The 18395-nt window shown below is 39.2% G+C and overlaps 1 protein-coding gene across 6 annotated transcripts in view; it reads left to right on the top strand.

Moving 5' to 3' along the window:
* Positions 1 to 18395, top strand: part of ARHGAP28 (Rho GTPase activating protein 28) — a 230113-nt gene that overhangs the window by 41390 nt on the left and 170328 nt on the right. For 4 of the 6 annotated variants that reach the window (XR_010110101.1, XM_063597203.1, XM_008971186.5 and 1 more), the window contains exon 1: positions 239 to 5200. The exons of the other annotated variants lie outside the window; for them this stretch is intronic. Coding sequence is in view for 3 of the 4 variants with exons in the window: in XM_063597203.1 (XP_063453273.1) it covers positions 4626 to 5200 (575 nt within the window). In the remaining variant the exon portion in view is untranslated. Of the gene's footprint in view, positions 1 to 238; positions 5201 to 18395 lie in introns of those variants that run through there. 6 annotated transcript variants of the gene reach the window in all.

Below are 18395 nucleotides of genomic sequence, written 5' to 3'. Positions count from 1 at the left end.
ATAATTTGTATTTGACCCTCATAGTGTGAGGGACACTGCCCCACATCCTGGGGCAGCGGGATACATATCAGTCAGGGTCTTGGCAGAAAGAGATGGGGCACTCAGCCCAGGTGAATAAAGAGAGTTTATTAAAGGGACTATTTATAAAGGCATGGGTGGAGCGAAGGAATCCTTAATAAGGGATGCTGCAGAACAGCAGAAGGAGTGAGTACTACATGCACCAGGAGCTGTCACCACCCCAGGATCAGGAGGGCCAGGTAGAGGTAGGAGTTACCTGAATTTGGAGAAAGCAGCATAGCAGAGGGTTGCAGTCAGGAGTGATAGGTAGAAGGATCTAACGTGCAGCAAAATAGCAAAGAAGCCTGGGAAGTCAGTACCTAACCTTACTTCCCCCTCCCTCTAGATCTTCTGCTGGTGCCTCTCTTTAGTGAACCCTCCCTGAAGCCAGAGGCAAGGGAGTTCATAGATGCAGACCACACGGTGAGCCACCCAGGGTATCAAGCAGGGTAGTGAGGTTGGCAAGTGGATCTGGAGGCCCAATGGAAATAGCCTGCACAGCATATTCTATAACGTCCAATATATGCATTCTACCATCTTTCTAAAAGCCAAAAACTCGAGAATGCTTAAAAGAGTTGTATTTTATTAAGTCAACAGCATATAGATATATTTGAAAAATATTATTACATACATGTCAGCTTTTTTTTTTTTTTTGACAGAGTCTTGCCCTGTTGCCAGGCTGGAGTGCAGTGACACCATCTCAGCTCACTGCAGCCTCTGCCTCCCGGGTTCAAGCGATTCTCCTGCCCCAGCCTCCCAAGTAGCTGGGACTACAGGTGCGCATCACCAGGCCCAGCTAATTTTTGTATTTTTAGTACAGATGGGGTTTCACCATGTTGGCCAGGATGGTCTCGATCTCTTGACCTCGTGATCTGCCCACCTTGGCCTCCCAAAGTGCTGGGATTACAGGCGTGAGCCACTGCGCCCAGCCACACGTCAACTTTTTTTTGGTTTGCAGTTTTAGTGCCATAGAGACTTATGAGTCATTTATAATAATGCTTTGGTATTGGGGCTCAGAAAACAATTTGGTATTGGGGCTCAGAAAACAAAATGAGGGTCTTGGGGTAGTCTCAAAGGCAAAAGTTTTGTTTTTTGTTTTTTTGTTTTCCTGACCTTTTTGCTCCTAGTCTCCCAGTCTCATCTTCTAGCCATAGAAACTAGAATCTCTCTTTTTCAAGGTGGGTCATAGAAACCAGAACCTTTTTTTCCCCAAATATGGCCATAAAACCTGAAAACATTACCCCACTTTTTCCTCCATTGTTCTGTGTAAAAATTGGCCATAAAGAAGTTATCTGACCTACTTGTTTGACTGCAGATTATAAGACCCCCATTCTAGAGAGAGTCCTGCCGCATACCCTGAAGGAAGAAATGCATGCTCAGAGAGGCCAAGAAGGATCAAGACAGACAGGCTTTGCTGGGTTTCTCCACTTAGTCTCTTAGCATTAGATAATATTCTTTTTGTCCAATCATATTTCTGCATGGCTCTCCATACTGTGTTGAAACTAAGCATAAGAATTGACAATTTCCCATATACTTTTGGGTCTTCATTCTGAAGGATCCTGTGTTTACACATTAAATACATTTTTATGCCTTTTCTCCAATTAATCTGACTTCCGTGAGTTAATTTTTCGGTGAAACTTCCGAGGGCAAAGAAGTTTCCCTTTGACCCTTACACTTGCCTACTCTGCAAGGTTGAAACTACTGCACTAAAGAGTATTATCTCGTTCATTGATTCACTCATTGATTCATATGTTCATTCTTTCAACAAATATTCCTTATTGAATGCCTGCTCTGCAAAACTCTACAGGCTCTGGGCTATAAAGAGAAAAATGACCCTAGCCCTTCCAGTAGCTTACAATTTAGTAAAAGACACTAATTTTTTGGAAAATAGTAATACAATCTTGAGTTAGCAAGTAGTTTTCATCTCAAAGCTATCTTGCTGGTTTGGGGTTCTATTTTGAGGTAGCTTTCATGGCCATATCTGGGCTCAGTGGAAAAAAATGCTAAGATCTGTTAGCAACATCTGATGTGGGCGCAGCCGTGGAGAATGCACACAGCACAGTGTTTGGCTGACTGTGCTTTAATTACATGGTCGAATGAAATTATTTATTACAATGAAAGTAAGAGCAATTTCCACAGAAGGGCAGAAGGAAGGTTGCTTTGAATTAGGAACACCTGAGAGGCTTTATAGTGGTATATATAGAGTTTTTCAGGATTTCCAGACAAGAAATAATAGGTAGGGGCAAAGACAAAGTAAGATCACAGGACAGGCTGGTGTAAGTGGGCCACAGGGCCTTTGGGGTGATGAAGTACTAGGTGATCAAAATAGATTAAGGAGAGGCCATACTAAGGAGTTTGGACTTCAATTTGCAGCAAGTGAGTTACAATTGAGGGCTTTTGAGAAGAGGATGTTCTGCATTTTAGGAAAATCACCCCAACAGCATTTTGAAAGGGGGCGGGGCTTAAGAGGAAGCTGATGGAAAGTAATCTTTGTGAAGGAAGGATTGCAGCCACCTAGTCAGGAGATGGTGACGAGAAGGCAAAGACATTAGCAGTAGGAATTCAAAGAATGGTTGGCAGACATTTTGAGGAAGAAATGACAGATTTGATCATCGATTGGAGGGAGGAGTCCAAAGTGAAACCAGGGTGTCTACAATGTGAATTCACAAGAGGAGGAGGGCTCCGTAGCTGGCAGGATGGGGCGTTACTGCAACGCGGGGCATCTAGAGGCCGTGTTATGGTCAAAATGGTTACAAGAAAAGACCCTGCAGGTATTTCATATTGTGAGTCTGTAGTTTAGAAAAATAAAAGAAGAATGTTCCATGCCCAGAAAAAGTTCCACTACTATAATTCCTTATGGTAATTCTAAAATAATGTAAGATAAAAATTACAAGCTTTTATGAGGTTTGGTGCCAAAACTTATTGGGTGATAAACCTAACCTGAACAAATGTGAGGCTATCTATAGACTTTATCCTACGCAAAGTCAATATTCATTTTTTTTGTTGCAGAAATAATACACTTAAATGTATAGTACTGTCCCAAATTTACTGGGCTGAGGGTTTTTATATTAAATGGTGCATGTATCAAATTATCATTTAAAAATAAAAAGTGGATATAATTTCTGAAATGTATCTGTTCCCAAGGTTTTAGATGAAGAATTGTGGATATATATATCAATACCTACAGTGGTTTTTTAACTTCACATTTTAAGAAGGTATTGTCTTAGTTTTATGCATTGGCATAAAGCACAGTAAATAAACAGATGCCTCTTTTTATCTGAAAATTTTGGAGAATAAAGCATTCTTTGTATGTGTCTTTTCCATACACTCATGCTTAGTAAGTTTCTTTGTCCATAAAATTGGGATAATAATACTACCTGCCTCATAGAATTGTTTAAACAGCTAATGTACACCATCTAACACTAAGTATGTTAGCAAATTTAGTCATTATTATCTCACCCCTTTAATTAATAAAACATTTTAAAAAAGCATTTTGGATGAAAAACTTGTTTTCCCAACCTCTGAAAGTGCAATGAAAATAAATGTGTCCCTTCTTGTTGAATGTAAAGAGCAAAGAGTACCCCCATTTCTTGAAAACCTAATATGTACTTGTTGCTTTAATCCCACGAGATGAACGTTATTTTCCCCATTTCACAGATGCAGCAACAGAGATTCCGAGATGTTAAGTAGCATGATCAAGTTGCCCTCCAGTAAGGGATAGATTAACTTGTCTTTCCACTTCATCTAGCTCCTAGAGATGCACGGAAGAGACAGCAGATAAAACACATTGTCCGTGTGAGTAAAACATTCACGTGGGCCTCTTCCTAGGCATACTTCTGGTTACTTTTTAATCAGCTATAAGAATGTTGTTTTTCCATTTGTGCTATTAGTCCTATGTGGATAAGGACATACTTCAGACTCAAGATTTCTAATGATGCCCCTTTTTATCTACCTGGAACCAGTCCCTACATCGTCCCCCACCAACAGTAACTTCTGGAAATAACATCCATTTGGCTTATAATAATAAAGTCTAATTTTCAGACAAGCTGCAAACGGTATCTGTTAATGTGATCATGATTGGGAGGAGGAAAGGGATGTGAGAGTGAGGTAAGAGTCTGGTAGTGGCGCACTGAGGGTGTGGGAGGGAAGCGTTCCCTTGCTGTAAAAGGGGATTACCTGACCCAAAAGGAAATCAAGTTTATTGTAACTTGACTAAGTAAACAGCAATGTAATGCAGTTCTTCAATTTTTGATGTGGATGCTTTAAATGAGAGAGTGTCACATTTTCTCCTTTTCTTCCCCAGAGCACACATATCAAACCTGGCCTCTCTCCTCAGCCTGAGGTATGGTTTCTTAGTCTCACTCCTCGCAGCCAGGCAGGAAATGTTCCCAGCCACAGGATAAGCCTCCAGTTGGAAGAGGGCTGGGAGGGGGAGTGAGAAAAGGAAAAAAAAAAGAAACAAAGAAAAACAAACTTTACTAGAGCCGCTAGCAGGAGCCCCAAAGGATCCCGGCCGGTTTCCAGTTTCCTAGAAGCGGGGATCACACCTCCCCGCGCACTCCCGACACATGCGCGCGCACGCACACACAGGCGCGCACACACAGGCGCGCACACACAGACACACACAGGCGCGCGCACACAGGCGCACACATGGACACAAGGGCGCGCACACACAGGCACAAACACACAGGCGCACACACGTACACAGGCACACAAACAGGTACACACACAGACACAGGCACAGACGCGCGCGCGCGCGCGCACACACACACACACACACACACACACACACACGCACTATGCCCGCCCCCACTCCAGCCCGTGGGCGTGGTTCCCAGCGTCTGCGAATTCGCGCGCCCGGGGCGGGGCGGGCCTGCCAGGGGCCCCTGACAGCCGCGGGAGAGAGCGCCTGGTCGCACCTCGGGCCGCGCCGCCCAGCTGCTGACAGCCTCCCGGCGCGCCGGTCCATGCTGGTCCCGGTCTTTGTTCTGGGGCCGGCGCCGAGACATGCGCGGCTGACGATGGAGGTGGAGGACTCGGGCGGCGTGGTGCTGACCGCCTACCACTCGTACGCCCGCGCCCAGCCCCCCAACGCCGAGTCGCGCTGCGCGCCCCGCGCCGCAGCCAGCCACCCGCTCAGCAGGTACCCGGAGCCGCTCCCACCAGGGCGGCGCAGTCGCGCTGGGCTTGGGGGGTTCGCCGTGCAGCTGCGCCTTCTGCCTGAGCGCACGACCGCCGTCACTGGATGTTGTTTCAAGTTTTGGTGGACTAGATGAGTGAGCCTGGGGTTCTTTGCACTGTCTTTGACTGGAGGTGGGAAACGCTCGAAGGCTCCACCAGCCTGGGCTGAAGTCGTTGGCTAGCAGAGATTAGCAGCAGGATTGCATTCTTGATACGATTTGAGGATAAGTCATGCATATATATATATATATATATATATACCTCATTTCGGCCAAAGTTGCCTATAAAACATCGGGAAATTAAAAAATATTCCAAATGAAACACAAGCAGCACATGAAAAGAAAACAGTAAATGAATAACCCTAAATCCTCAGAATACTCCTTTTGAGAGCTTGTTCAGTAACTGCATGCCTGGTTTAAAATTTAGGTTGAGAAATTCTCTAAAAAGTACACCTCAATAGACTTTTAAAGACAATTTTATTTCTACATGTTAAAGCCTTTCAATTGTATAAAGGCATTGGTGTCGTTATTTGATTACTGCTAATGTCAACTCTATGCTGTCAATGCAATTATATTTCCTTTTGGTCAAAAGAAGTCTATAAGCATCTCATCCTGTACATTTCAGATTTAATCAAGGATCTATGTTAAATTACTCTATCAGTGATCATCCATTTGATGCAAGATCAAGGCCAGTGAGACTTTCATTAACTGAAACAAAAACGTTTAAGTGGGTAGACAAAAGTATTATGATGAGTGAGATGGTTAGATATTTAATACATATTTGGGGGAAGTTTTATTTGTGTAAATGTGACTATCTGATCCACCGACGAGTGCTTTTCTTTACAAGGGGGCAGTTTGAGTGGTGTGTTTTCATCATGTTTATTTTTAATCATTTCTTTTATCTCATACTTTTAACTTTAGTTGTGCGATAATTACTTCTGTTTCCTAATTTAATTTATTGTGATTTTAATTGATTTCCTAATTAACAGATTGTGACTTTATTTCAAGGAATATCTTTTTGGCTAGTATCCATGAGAAGAACAAAGTACATTGGCAAGAGATCTATGTTGGGCTTGGCTAACAAAGAAAATGTTGTTTCTTTCAAAAACAGCAGGTTGAGTGAAATCTCATTTTTATATAAAGACAGTGGGAAAATAACATTTTTTTTCCAGCTTTAGGAGTTGTGCATATACTTTTAAAGGCTGCTCGAAGATATAAACTGGCATTTGTCTTTAGGGTATTTTCTTTTCTAAACATAATTATTGGCTGTAAGTACTCAGATTATGACTAACTAAATATATATATATATGTGTGCGTGTGTGTGTGTGTGTGTGTGTTTTGATGAAAAGCATGGGCCAAGTTTGTCCATTTCTTAAACGGTTCTAGTGTAGCTGTCCTGTCTATAATTCCCAGCAGCTGTCTCAGAACGCCAGCCAGATTGTGCCATTTGGGCAATTTGAAACTACATCCGTTTCCAAAGCAAACTAGAAGCAGAAGTTCTATTAACTCAGCATGTGGTCTTGTGGAATGATAATACATGAGAGCAAGCGTTACATGTCAGAGCTAGTATTTCACCTTAAGGTTGCCAATTAGATTCACGTTGTTCCAAGTTTGCATTTTTGATGACTGCCCTGCACTCTGTCTATGGGAGCCTTGGTACCATTGTTCCTCTGCTGCAGGACCCCCTGGCCCCCTGCAACCCAATCACAAGAGAATAGCTTAATTCCTTGGTTCCCAGTAAAAAAGCAATCAAAAAGAGGTTCCTGTATTTACAAAGAGCCAGAGGACACCATTAATCATAAGTCTGATAACAGAAATAATCAGGCCCAAGTTATTAACCTTTGACTCACTCACTAATGATCAATACTTCCTTTCAAGCCAAGAAGCAAGATCATATTGTTCTACTTCTGAAGAAAGCACTCTCTCTTTCAAGAATACCCTTTCCTTTAAATTGCTTACACATTTGTAACCTATTTGTGGAGCAATGACCAGAACGGCACTAGAAAGCGTGGACTTTTGTATCTGCGTTATTTTTTAGCTCTTGGTGGCATAGGTTCAATTCAAAGCAAACCATTCTTTTTTATTTTCCAGACCCCCCACTACACCTGAGTTTATATGTTTTTAAGGTTTTTTTTTCTAGCCTTTTCCCAGTAAAATAGAATATAGTATCTTTCTATTTGGCCATTTTTTCCACTATTATATCCCTAGAGCAGTATCTGGTACATTGTAGCAGCCCAATAAATATTTGTTGAATAAATTAATGAATTCCTGCCAAGATTACAAAATAGCCAAGATAAAATGGTGGGATTTTTAACCGCCAGCCTCAACCTGTTTGCACCTCCATGGCCAGCAACGTGTTAGGCATTTGGGTTACAAAGGTAAACGGGACATAGTCCCTGCCCCAAGAATGTGGCCCTTTACCTTTCAAACCAGCAAGACTTTGAGAAAAAAAGAGGAAATAAGTGACAATATTTCTACATCAAGAGGCTTCAGATGTAAATCTGGATTTTTAGCTAACCATTTAAAAAAAAAATTGAAGGACCCAGCAGCTCAGGCCTGCCCTGCTGCCTGCCATCCCTAGCTGAAGCTGAGCTGCTCCATCATGGGGGCTGCTGTGCTTGTTTGCCACACTCTCCTGTTTCCCTTCAACACTGAGGCAGTTTCTTTTAGGGCTGCTCATTTTATTTTATTTTACTTATTTTATTTTGTTTTCGTAAAGTAAGTAGCCAGTGAAATGTACTTGTCAGTTCCTCAGGCTTGAGGTCAGATTGGCAGACCCTGACTCTATACCAATTACTACAATGTGGCCTTGGGCAATTTACTTCCGCTGCTTAGGATATTGACTAACGCAAAGGAAGCACCAGATATATTAGCTGTATCCCTACTGTTATCACTTTTAATCAGGTGTTGTTGCTGTAAAGAGGAGAGTCAAACATTTTTGGTACTTGCATCACTATCAGAAGTGGACAAACAAAATAAGGTCAAGAAAGCCTTGTTTGTCAAGAAAAAAAAGGGGGGCCATTTAAAACTCAAATATCTGAGTTTTATAGCTCCAATCTTGCAACCGAAGAATCAAAGGGATCACTCATTCTTACCTCATTTTATAAAATAGTTAAAACTATGTATGGAGCATAATAAGTGAAACCACCTGAAGTCACATAAATGCACTGGCCTTTAGAGGGAGTTGTGTGTACCTAAAAGATTCTAGGTTGCGATATATTGACAGTAAGGAATCCTCAGATTTAAGTTCTTTTTTTAAAATCAGTATTCAGAATGTATAAATTAATATGTTTATTTTTAATATATAGATTATCCTTTGTCCATCTTGTCCTGTTCTGTTTTTGCTCTTTAAATTTGCATGGGGCAGTCTGCTGTGGCATTTAAAATACTGTTATACATATTTCCTTTTGAGCTTTTGGGATTCCTTCCCACACCCCCCGTTTCTTTAAGAGTTATTTCTTTTTTTATATATAATTTCTATCACCATATTCCTTGATTCTAATAGAGTGTGAGGATGGATAGACTTGCTTGTTAATTCTCATAATTAATTCTATTTTCTCATACTACTTTTATCTTTCAAAGTTTTCTTAGGAATTAATTTCAAGGACTCCACAAAGTCTATTTTGGCTATTACTTTTCAGTAGCATGGCATACTTGTAACATGAATTTTAATTTGTTTCTTTGGAGCTAAAAGGCAAGAAAACCATCAAGATACAACATCTTTCTGTCCCTAATAGGCACACAAACTTTTAAGTAGTTTAAAGCAAGAGCATAATTCTCTCAGAGGAAGTTTTAGCAAACATATTTCATTCTCACTTATTTTCCATTTTGGTCAACTGATTTGATATTACAACAACAACAAAAAACATTCTCAGCTTGTGTTTCTGGACAGTTTAGACTTATTCCTAATGAGGAACACCAATTACCTTCTGTGTTTAGCACCTTTATATGCTTAACAGTGGCAGGGAGTCCTAGTTGGTGTCTACAGTGCATTTCTAGATCATGGGGGATTCAAACCACTGCAAAATTTATTCATGCAGCAAAGAGACTCACAAGTCATAAGTATTTGTTGGGAGGAAGAGAACTAATTCTTTATTTCACAAAATTTTATATCCACATCCTATTGTAAAGGAAGAAAGAGAATAAAATAACTATAAATTATCAGTTCTGTTAAATGGTTGAAATTAGAATCATGATTTTTAGAGAGGCTAAGCTTCTATTCAGAATCCAGAGTGAGACTATTGACAAACATACAAAATAATTTCACTGATAAAATGAAACGTAGCTGAGGATAAAGCTAGATTTTGTTTTTCAAGGGTTTCCTGAGTATATACAAATAATGAAGTACAATATTTTTTTAGTGAAGGTATAGTAGAAAATGGCCATGATTATTTCTGATATTTATCTAGTTATACCATAAACTTCCCGAGAGAGGACAAAAATAGAGGAGGGAAACAGCCAACTCTTCCTCGAAAACAAATATAGAAGCTAACCAAGGTTATCCTAGGAATTCTAATTCTATAGCAATGTTTAAACTTCTGTGAGGGGGCTATTGTTTCTTAACTATTCTTAATAATAAGATAATTTGATTAAAATGGAATGGATGATTAGAAAGTAAATATTTTATATTGAGGAAAAACTAAATTTAGCAACTTTTAATGATAGATTTATTGGTACTTTCCTAGACTGAAATTAATTAAGAAGACATTTATTTCCAGGTGCTAACTCTTACTAAGCATTTATGTAGGCCCGTATGAGCTTATGTACACATGCACAGGGACACCATATTCTGGGGGATACTAGGTATACTTTCTTGAGAGGATTCAAAAATAGTAATGGAAATAAGATTCTTAGTAGACAATAGGTATTTGTAGGTCATTCTTTATGTTATGGTTGAAACCAGAGTTGGTGTCTCTGGTTTCTTTTTACAGTGGGATCCCTGCTGAGCGTAGATTCCTCCATATGCAGAGCTGTTGGAAAACATCTGGTACATTTCCTTTGATGGTATCATATGGCTAAATATTTGGCCAGTTGCTCTATCCATTTTTAAGCTGCTCACTTCTCCCTGATCATTAATCTCTAATGTATGCACAAAAGTTTAGGGAATTTAGAGTATTGTAGAATCGCCTTATGTAGATGAAGATGGTGACTAAAAAGTCGTAACTTTTAACTTTCTATTTTGATGTAATTTTGGGCTTAAGAAACTTGCAAAAGTAGTCCAGAAAGTTTCTGCTTCTGCGTAACCTTTACCCAGATTCCCCAAATGTTAACATCTTGCAAAACCAGAATACCATTTGTGAAAACTAAACAAAGTAAAACTGGTACAATACTGTAAACTAAACTACGACCTATGTTCTGATTTCACCAGTTTTCCAATAAAATTGGAATTTTCCTGTTGTAGAATTGAATGTGGGACTCCACACTGAATTTTGTTGTATCTCCCGAGTCTCCTGCAATCTGACAGACTGTCCTTGTCTTTCATGACACTTTTTGAGAGCTGGTTGGTGATTTATAGGAAGTCCTTCAAATTGGGTTGGTCTGATGTTTTCTCATGATTAAATTAAGGTTATGCTGTTTTTTTTTTTTTTTTTTTTGAGCCAAGGTCTTGCACTGTCACCCAGGCTGGAGTGTAGTGGTCTAATTATGGCTCACTGTAGCCTCGACCTCCTGGACCTAAGCAATCCTCCCATCTCAGCCTCCTGAGTCGCTGAGGCTACAGGCACATGCCACCATGCCTGACTAATTTTTGTATTTTTTGTGGAGATGGAGTTTTGCCGTGTTGCCCAGGCTGGTCTCAAACTTCTGGGCTCAAGTGATCTGCCCACCTTGGCCTCCCAAATTGCTGGGATTACAGATGTGAGCCTTCAGCCTGACCAAGCTTATGCATTTTCGATGAGAAATCTGTGGAAGTAATATTGGGTCCCTCTGAGAGCATCATACAGCGGGTATGCGACGTTGACATCTTACTAATGTTGGTGTTAGGTTTGATCTTCGGGATAAGGTGGTGTCTGCCAGATTTCTGTACTATAAAGTTACGATTTTCCTCTTTTTAATTAATAGCTACCTTTGGAGAGATACTTTGAGACTATGGAAATATCCTTTTTCTCCTTAAACTTTCCTTTTAGCATTTATCTGTGGATCTTGTCAGTACAATTCACTAATGTGGTCTTCTAAAGGTGACTTTCTTTTTCTCTCATTTCTTCTACATTTGACTCATTTTACATACTATGAAATAGACGCCTAGTAGTCTTGCTGATTTTGTTCTTACCTCATTAGCTTTTAAAAGGTCAGCCAAATGTAAATAGTCATCAACAGTCATTTAATCTACTCTTTTTTTTTTTTTCAGTTTTCACACAAAGTATAAAAAACGGTTTAATTTTACCTGGTCTGACTTTATGAAAGCTCTAAAGATAGATTTTCTAATTTTTAAATTTCTGTGATTTTTGGGAAGCAAATGTTTATTAATAGGCTCAAAGAAAAAAAATCGGCTGGGTGCAGTGGCTCACACCTGTAATCCCAGCACTTTGGGAGGCTGAGGTGAGCGGATCACCTGAGGTAGGGGGTTCGAGACCAGCCTGACTAACATGGTGAAACCCCATTTCTACTTAAAAAAAAAAATACAAAATTAGTCGAGCGTGGTGGTGGGCGCCTGTAATCCCAGCTACTTGGGAGGCTGAGGCAGGAGAATCACTTGAACCCAGGAGGCGGAGGTTGCAGTGAGCCAAGATCACACCATTGCACTCCAGCCTGGGCAACAAGAGTGAAACTCCATTTCAAAAAAAAAAAAAAAAAAAACAGAAAGTTGCTAAATTAAATGCTGTGTTAAGAGAGTGTAGTTGTTCTTAAATCCCACTTTGCCTAGAGAGTATTACTGAAACTATCTTTTATTCTTTGAGAATTATCTTTGTACCTGATGGAAAACATTTTCCTCTTACCAGTGTTCCGGAGATGTTATCTGAACATCTGCAAATGTATTTTAACTAAAGTAAACATTCTAATTTGCATGTAATCAGAATTTTTTCTCATTCCATCCTCAAACTAAACAATTTTGTTTCTGAGGTAATTGCCATGTTCTTATTTCTCAACCATATGGTCTCTAGATATCAGTTCTAGCCAAGAATAAAAGTAAAATGTTATATAGCAAAGCAGAAGAGGTAAATGGAATGTTTTTCAGAAGAAAACTTTGGAAATAAATTCTATCTGTTTAAGCAATACACTTTGCTTTGTTTTTAAGCCTCTTTGGATGAAAATAAAAAGTCAGGCATACCCTTAAATAGTGTTAGAAATTAACCTTTTCTTAATGACTGTTATCATTAAGACAGCATAACTGCATGTGTTTACTAAAGTAAAGGTACCTATTGAGATGTGTAAGTTTGCTTGCTTTACTAATAAATAGTCTATATTGGTATACTGTTTTATTTCCTAAAAATTGAAATTATTACTTATTTCTTCAGGCAGCTCTGAAAGTCTTTAGCAGTACTTTTATTTCTAATATTGTTACTTTTAACATGCTTTGTAATTTACTTTTGATTAGATAATCAGCTTGTTACAACTATGTAAAGGCAATGCTGTTTAAAGGACTAAAGTGTATACTCTTTTGTTGAAGAATTTGATAGCATTTATTTTGGTTTCTTTGAGAGTCCTTTTTAGCTTGTTTGCTTTTTGTCTCTTGCTGTGCTCTGATTATTGAGTTAGTGAGTTTTTCATAATGTATCATTCTTTATCATATGAAGTTTCATACATTATTTCTTTGTGATTACTGTAGGCTGTGCATCAAAACAAAATACTAAAGTGTACAAAAACTTCAAGTTGCATTAGTCTCTAAAGTGGGAAGTAAAGAAAGTAGATTGTTTTTCTATATATGCGTCTTCTTAAATATCTGGGGTTTATGACACATTCTTTGAGTATCAAATGTGTTATGTCACTCTTCAATGAATGAATAATATAGATAAACTGTCCATTTGACAGGCAGTTAGTGCCATGTAATTCCAAGGGTGGGAGAACATATACTAAGTATCCCTTAGAAAACCAGCTGCCTGTGTCATGTTATTCTGAAAAGCTAATTAAATCTATGCATTCCTTTTCTGATCCCTTAGTTGAATAGATGATGACTGCATACAAACACACAATACAAAGGACAGGAAGGAGAAACTGGAAACCAAGGACAAAAGTAGTAGGTAGTGTTTCTTGAACTGTCAAACACTTGAGATTTATTTGTGCTATTTTAGCAATTATAAGTTTGGGTACTGATTATCTTTTATGTACCAAAGATAAATCTTTGTATCTTTGTTAAACTTTGTGGTTAGCCACAAATTTACTTATATACATTTATATATTACTTATATACATTTATACTTTACTTATAATTTACTTATGTACATTTACTTATACTTTATACATTTACTTACATAAAATTTACTTATATACATTTATAATTTACAGGGAAAAGAATCCCTTTGAAATTTCCTATTGAGTATTCATTTATGAAAATCAATTTAGAAAACACTGATCAATGCATTTGCCTTAAAAAGAAACCACTTATTAGTGTATTTACCTTTATACAAAGGCCCATCAATTATTTTAGGTTTTTGAAGATCAGTAGAGAAATCTGACAGTGGCTAGAAAAAATTCTCAACATCCTAAAATGACATTATAACCCATACTATGATATTGGATTTATTTCTTTTCTCTCCACTTTTCCTCTCACCCTCACTACAACACAAAAATTTATGTAGTAGCCAAAGTTACATGTCAGTGGTTGGGAGTAAATCTATATTTAAGTGGCAAGAGATAAAAAGCAGAAGAGAGAGAGAGAGAATAAATAAACACAGTCAAAGAAGTGAGGACTAAATTTCTCTGAAGGTTTCCTCGACAACTGTAGCCAGAAGGGTTCTGACCTACTGTAAAAAGCTGCCATCTACCACCATAATGCTCATTTGGTAATCAGTCATGCCCTAATCATGCCCTGTGGTCCTGCGATGTTGATTCTTTAAAAATAAGTCGTAGCTTTAATCAGAGCTTACAAATGAGGCAAGCACTATACTAAAAGCTTGACATACATTACCCCAGTTATTCTTTAAAACTGTTTTGTGACACAGGAAGAAACTGAAGCACAGAGAAGTAACCCAAGATCACACAGCAAGGAGAGCCAAGATTCCAACCCGGTCTCCTCTAGAACTGGTGCTTTTAACCTGTTATTTAAATCTTGTAACATTATTAATATATTATGGATTTATTGTTTCTCTGCCTCAATTTGATTATTGAGAGCAGGGACAATACCGGTATAGTATTAGCAACCAGCAAGAGCAACTTCTGCATAGTAGAGGTTATAAATATTCAGTGTTGATTTAGTCTTACATTTTGCAAACATTTCTATTCTGTTTTAATGGAATAAGCATAGAAGTGGGTATGAATGGATATATGAAATTGATTTAAATATAATAATATATTTGAGAACTCTTGTTATCACTTGAAGGAAGTTCAATAATGGGATTTTTTTTCATTCATATTCTTACCCTTCACATAGCCTGAAATATATTTCATATATCTATTAAGAATATATATATAAACATATATTCTTACCCTTCACATGGTCTGAAATACTTATTTAAGACTATATTTAACAGTATTTAAAACTAGACAAAATGTTCTAGAGCAGACATTCAAATTGACTAAGCTTTCTCTCTCTCTCTCTCTTTCTTTCTTTCAGAAGGAGGGCAGGTTTTAATCCTTTAATCTTTAGGTTTATGTTCTTAGTAACTAGATCTTATAATTTTTCACTTTAGTTTTATTAATTGCTTTTTTAACAGCTAAAATATATTTCTATAGTTAAAAACATTTTTTTTGTTTCATTCCTTGCAGTATGATTTATACCATAAGAATTCTTTTTTTTTTTTTTTTTTTTTTTGAGACGGAGTTTCACTCTCGTTGTCCAGGCTTGTGTGCAATGGTGCAATGTTGGCTCACCGCAACTTCCACCTCCCAGGTTCAAGCAATTCTCCTGCCTCAGCCTCCCAAGTAACTGGGATTATAGGCATGCGCCACCACGCTCGGCTAATTTTGTATCTTTAGTGGAGACGGGGTTTCTCCATGTTGATCAGGCTGGTCTGGAACTCCTGACCTCAGGTGATCTACCTGCCTCGGCCTCCCAAAGTGCTGGGATTACAGGCATGAGCCACCGTGTCCGGCCTTACCGTAAGAATTCATAATGAACATTGAGAAACCACACTTCATGAGAATTAATGAATTCTTCCTCTATTCTCTCCCAATTTTCAGTCAAGTTTTCACCTTGTTTTGAGTTGAAGGCAACCAGGGGACCAAGTCAGGTCCTAGACTATGACATTGTAGAGATCAGTTCTGTTCTAAATCGTGCTCAAAAATTTAGGCTGTGGATACTCAGACTCCTGAGCCATCCCTAGTCTCCTGTAAGCCTGAGTACAGCCCTTGTCCCTCAGTGACCTTGGAGCCATGGATGATGCCAACCTCAGATGAGCCTCAGACATTTCCATTTAGAAAACGAATCCTAGGCCCATCTTAGTCTGGACCTGAATCCTCTGCAGAGGTCAGAATCATAATGGCCCTCAGGCTCTGGGCCCTTGTGTTAATTTTTCAAGCTATTCATTTTAATAAACTTTAGTTCTTAGGACACCAGAACTATAGAGATAGGACAATCATTTTCATTATATGATAAATGGTAGTCTGGACTTTTCTGCTAACTGCCATGTTTTAGGAGTGTCTTCTCATTATTTTTAACCAGCTAAGCAGCTCAGAGTATGTTGCTAATGAGAACAAAGTTTTATGAAGACCAGTCATGAATAAGGACAGCCAGGAACAATGTCTGTGCTACAACTGGAAAGCAAAGTATGGAAAAGTGTCTTGCCTAGAGCCTTACAGGGAATTACCAACCTGTTGAGCCTGGTTTGATCACCTGCTTCCCATTACCACAGCGTTCACTCAGGCCCACAATGTGGGCTACTGGGTTCGGGGAAGCAGGAAGGCCAACAGCAAGGAAAACATGGAAGAGGGGAGAACTGGCTCCCTGACTAGGTACGGAGCTAGAGAAAAGGTGGTGTCGATTATGAGAATGGCATTTCCTTAGCTTCCTTTCAAACACTATTACAACCACCCTTGCACATTATCTTAGTGAGTGTAAGTTGGAGTCTTGAAAACATACTTGCTGTGACTTTTCATTAGCATCTTAAAAAAAAATTACTGACCTCAACAGAGTAAGCAATTAATGAGGGAAAGAGCTGACTGTAAGTTTCCACAGATTGTGTTTTGAAAAACAGAGGATGCCTGGCCCTGTGATTTTTAACATACCACAACTTAACTCCTCTCCCTCCTCATTTATAAGGCTCTGTGATTACAAGGTCGACTTGGCAACTGTTTTCATAAAATCTGAATTGTGCTGAGTTGCAGAAAGCTGCAGGCTAGAGGACTCCCACCTCTTCCAGCTGCTGGAGGCATGGAATTGGAAAAAGCAGGCCAGGCTCTGCATGTCTAAAGCTGTGTCATCCTTCATGAGGCAATGATCCCACACCAGCTAAAATAACATGAGTCATTGCTTATAAGAAGCCCAAGTGAAGCTGATTTCGATTATACCAATCCTAAACAAACATGATACTCCTCTTATCCAGATGATAAAAAAAGTTCTCATTGTGGGAGTTAAGAAAAAAAATAGCACCAATTCTCTTTAGAGTTCAAGGAAGTGCTTTGCCATTTAGCGGACTTTTGAAGTTTATCTTAAACAGGAATTCGTCATTTAGCCAAATCTTACTCTAGGTTATGCTTGCTTTTGTCTCTTTTACTCCCCTACCCCCAACCCTGCCCACATCCAGTTTGGCTCATTAGTATTTTACTCTGGTTTGAAAGCTATTGAATCAAAATCCATAAAATCAAAACTGTAATCTTGTAGCTCTTTGCTTTTATTCTTTTCCAGGATCCCCCAATCGCTTTATTCCTCTAGAGTATAAAAGATGGTTTTAAAGTAGACCACAAAGAGCTGGAGAAATGGTTTAGAAGGGTAATGAAGTAGCTTAAGTAAAGCTGATGAAGTCCTCAGCTGGAATTGTGGGAATATGGATGGAAGGGACCGAAGGATTCCATGGGGAAAACAAGCAAATAAGTTGGTATAATTTGGTGATTAAATGCATGCTGAGAACTAGGAACACATGACTTGGTTTCCTTTTTTTCTTTTTTCTTTTTCTTTTTTTTTTTTTGACAGAGTTTTTTGCTTTTGTTGCCCAGGCTGGCGTTCAGTGGTGTGATCTTGGCTCACTGCAACCTCAACTTCCTGGGTTCAAGCAATTCTCCTACCTCAGCCTCCTGAATAACTGGGATTGCAGGCACCCACCACCATGCCCGGCTAACTTTTTTTGTATTTTTAGTAGAGACGGGGTTTCATCATGTTGGCCAGGCTGGCCTCGAATTGCTGACCTTAGGTGATCCACCCACCTCGGCTTTCCAGCATGCAGGGATTACAGCCGTGAGCCATCGTGCCCGGCCATGACTTGGTTTTCTGTCTGGGAGTGTTAGGTATCGAATTTGGGAATTGTGGTGGATGAGCAGATTGTGGATGGGGAGACAATGAGTTTGACATGTGTAATTTCAACCTTTAGGTTCTTGTGGGATAATTAAGTGTATATGCTCAGCAGACAGGTGGCTATACAAGTTGGAAGCCTAGGAGGGAGATCAAGGCTGAAAGTTCTAAGCTATTTATTCATGGGAGACTTCAGCATTTTGGGGATGGTTAAAACTGGGCTTGGATGAGATCTGGCAGGAGACAGTAAAGTCTCTATAGAGACAGCAGTGGAACAAGGATGGAAACTTGAGTAATGCCAGCTAGGGAAGGACAGGGCTTGGGAGCCTGTGACGGAGACCAACAGGATGAGAGCATTCCAGAAGCAAAGGCAGCAGGCTCAGAATGATCAGACAGCCACATCAAAAGTAGCTAAATGAACAATATGGTAAAGAGAATCATCCACCAGATTAAGTAGTGTGGATATCAGTGATGGTCTTTGCTATTGTGGGTTTAATAGAGTTGTAGAGGTGGAAGCCACTTTGCTGCAGGTTGAAGAGTGATGATGAGATAAGAAAATACAGGCAGAAAGTAGATATGATTCCTTCTAAAAGCTTAGCTAGTGAGAAGGAAGAGAGAGA

This window comes from Pan paniscus, chromosome 17 (assembly GCF_029289425.2).
Source record: "Pan paniscus chromosome 17, NHGRI_mPanPan1-v2.0_pri, whole genome shotgun sequence".
In the NCBI taxonomy this organism is placed as follows: Eukaryota; Metazoa; Chordata; class Mammalia; order Primates; family Hominidae; genus Pan; species Pan paniscus.
The sequence above is the reverse complement of the archived record's forward strand: the minus strand, read 5'-3'. Positions and strand labels throughout refer to the sequence as shown.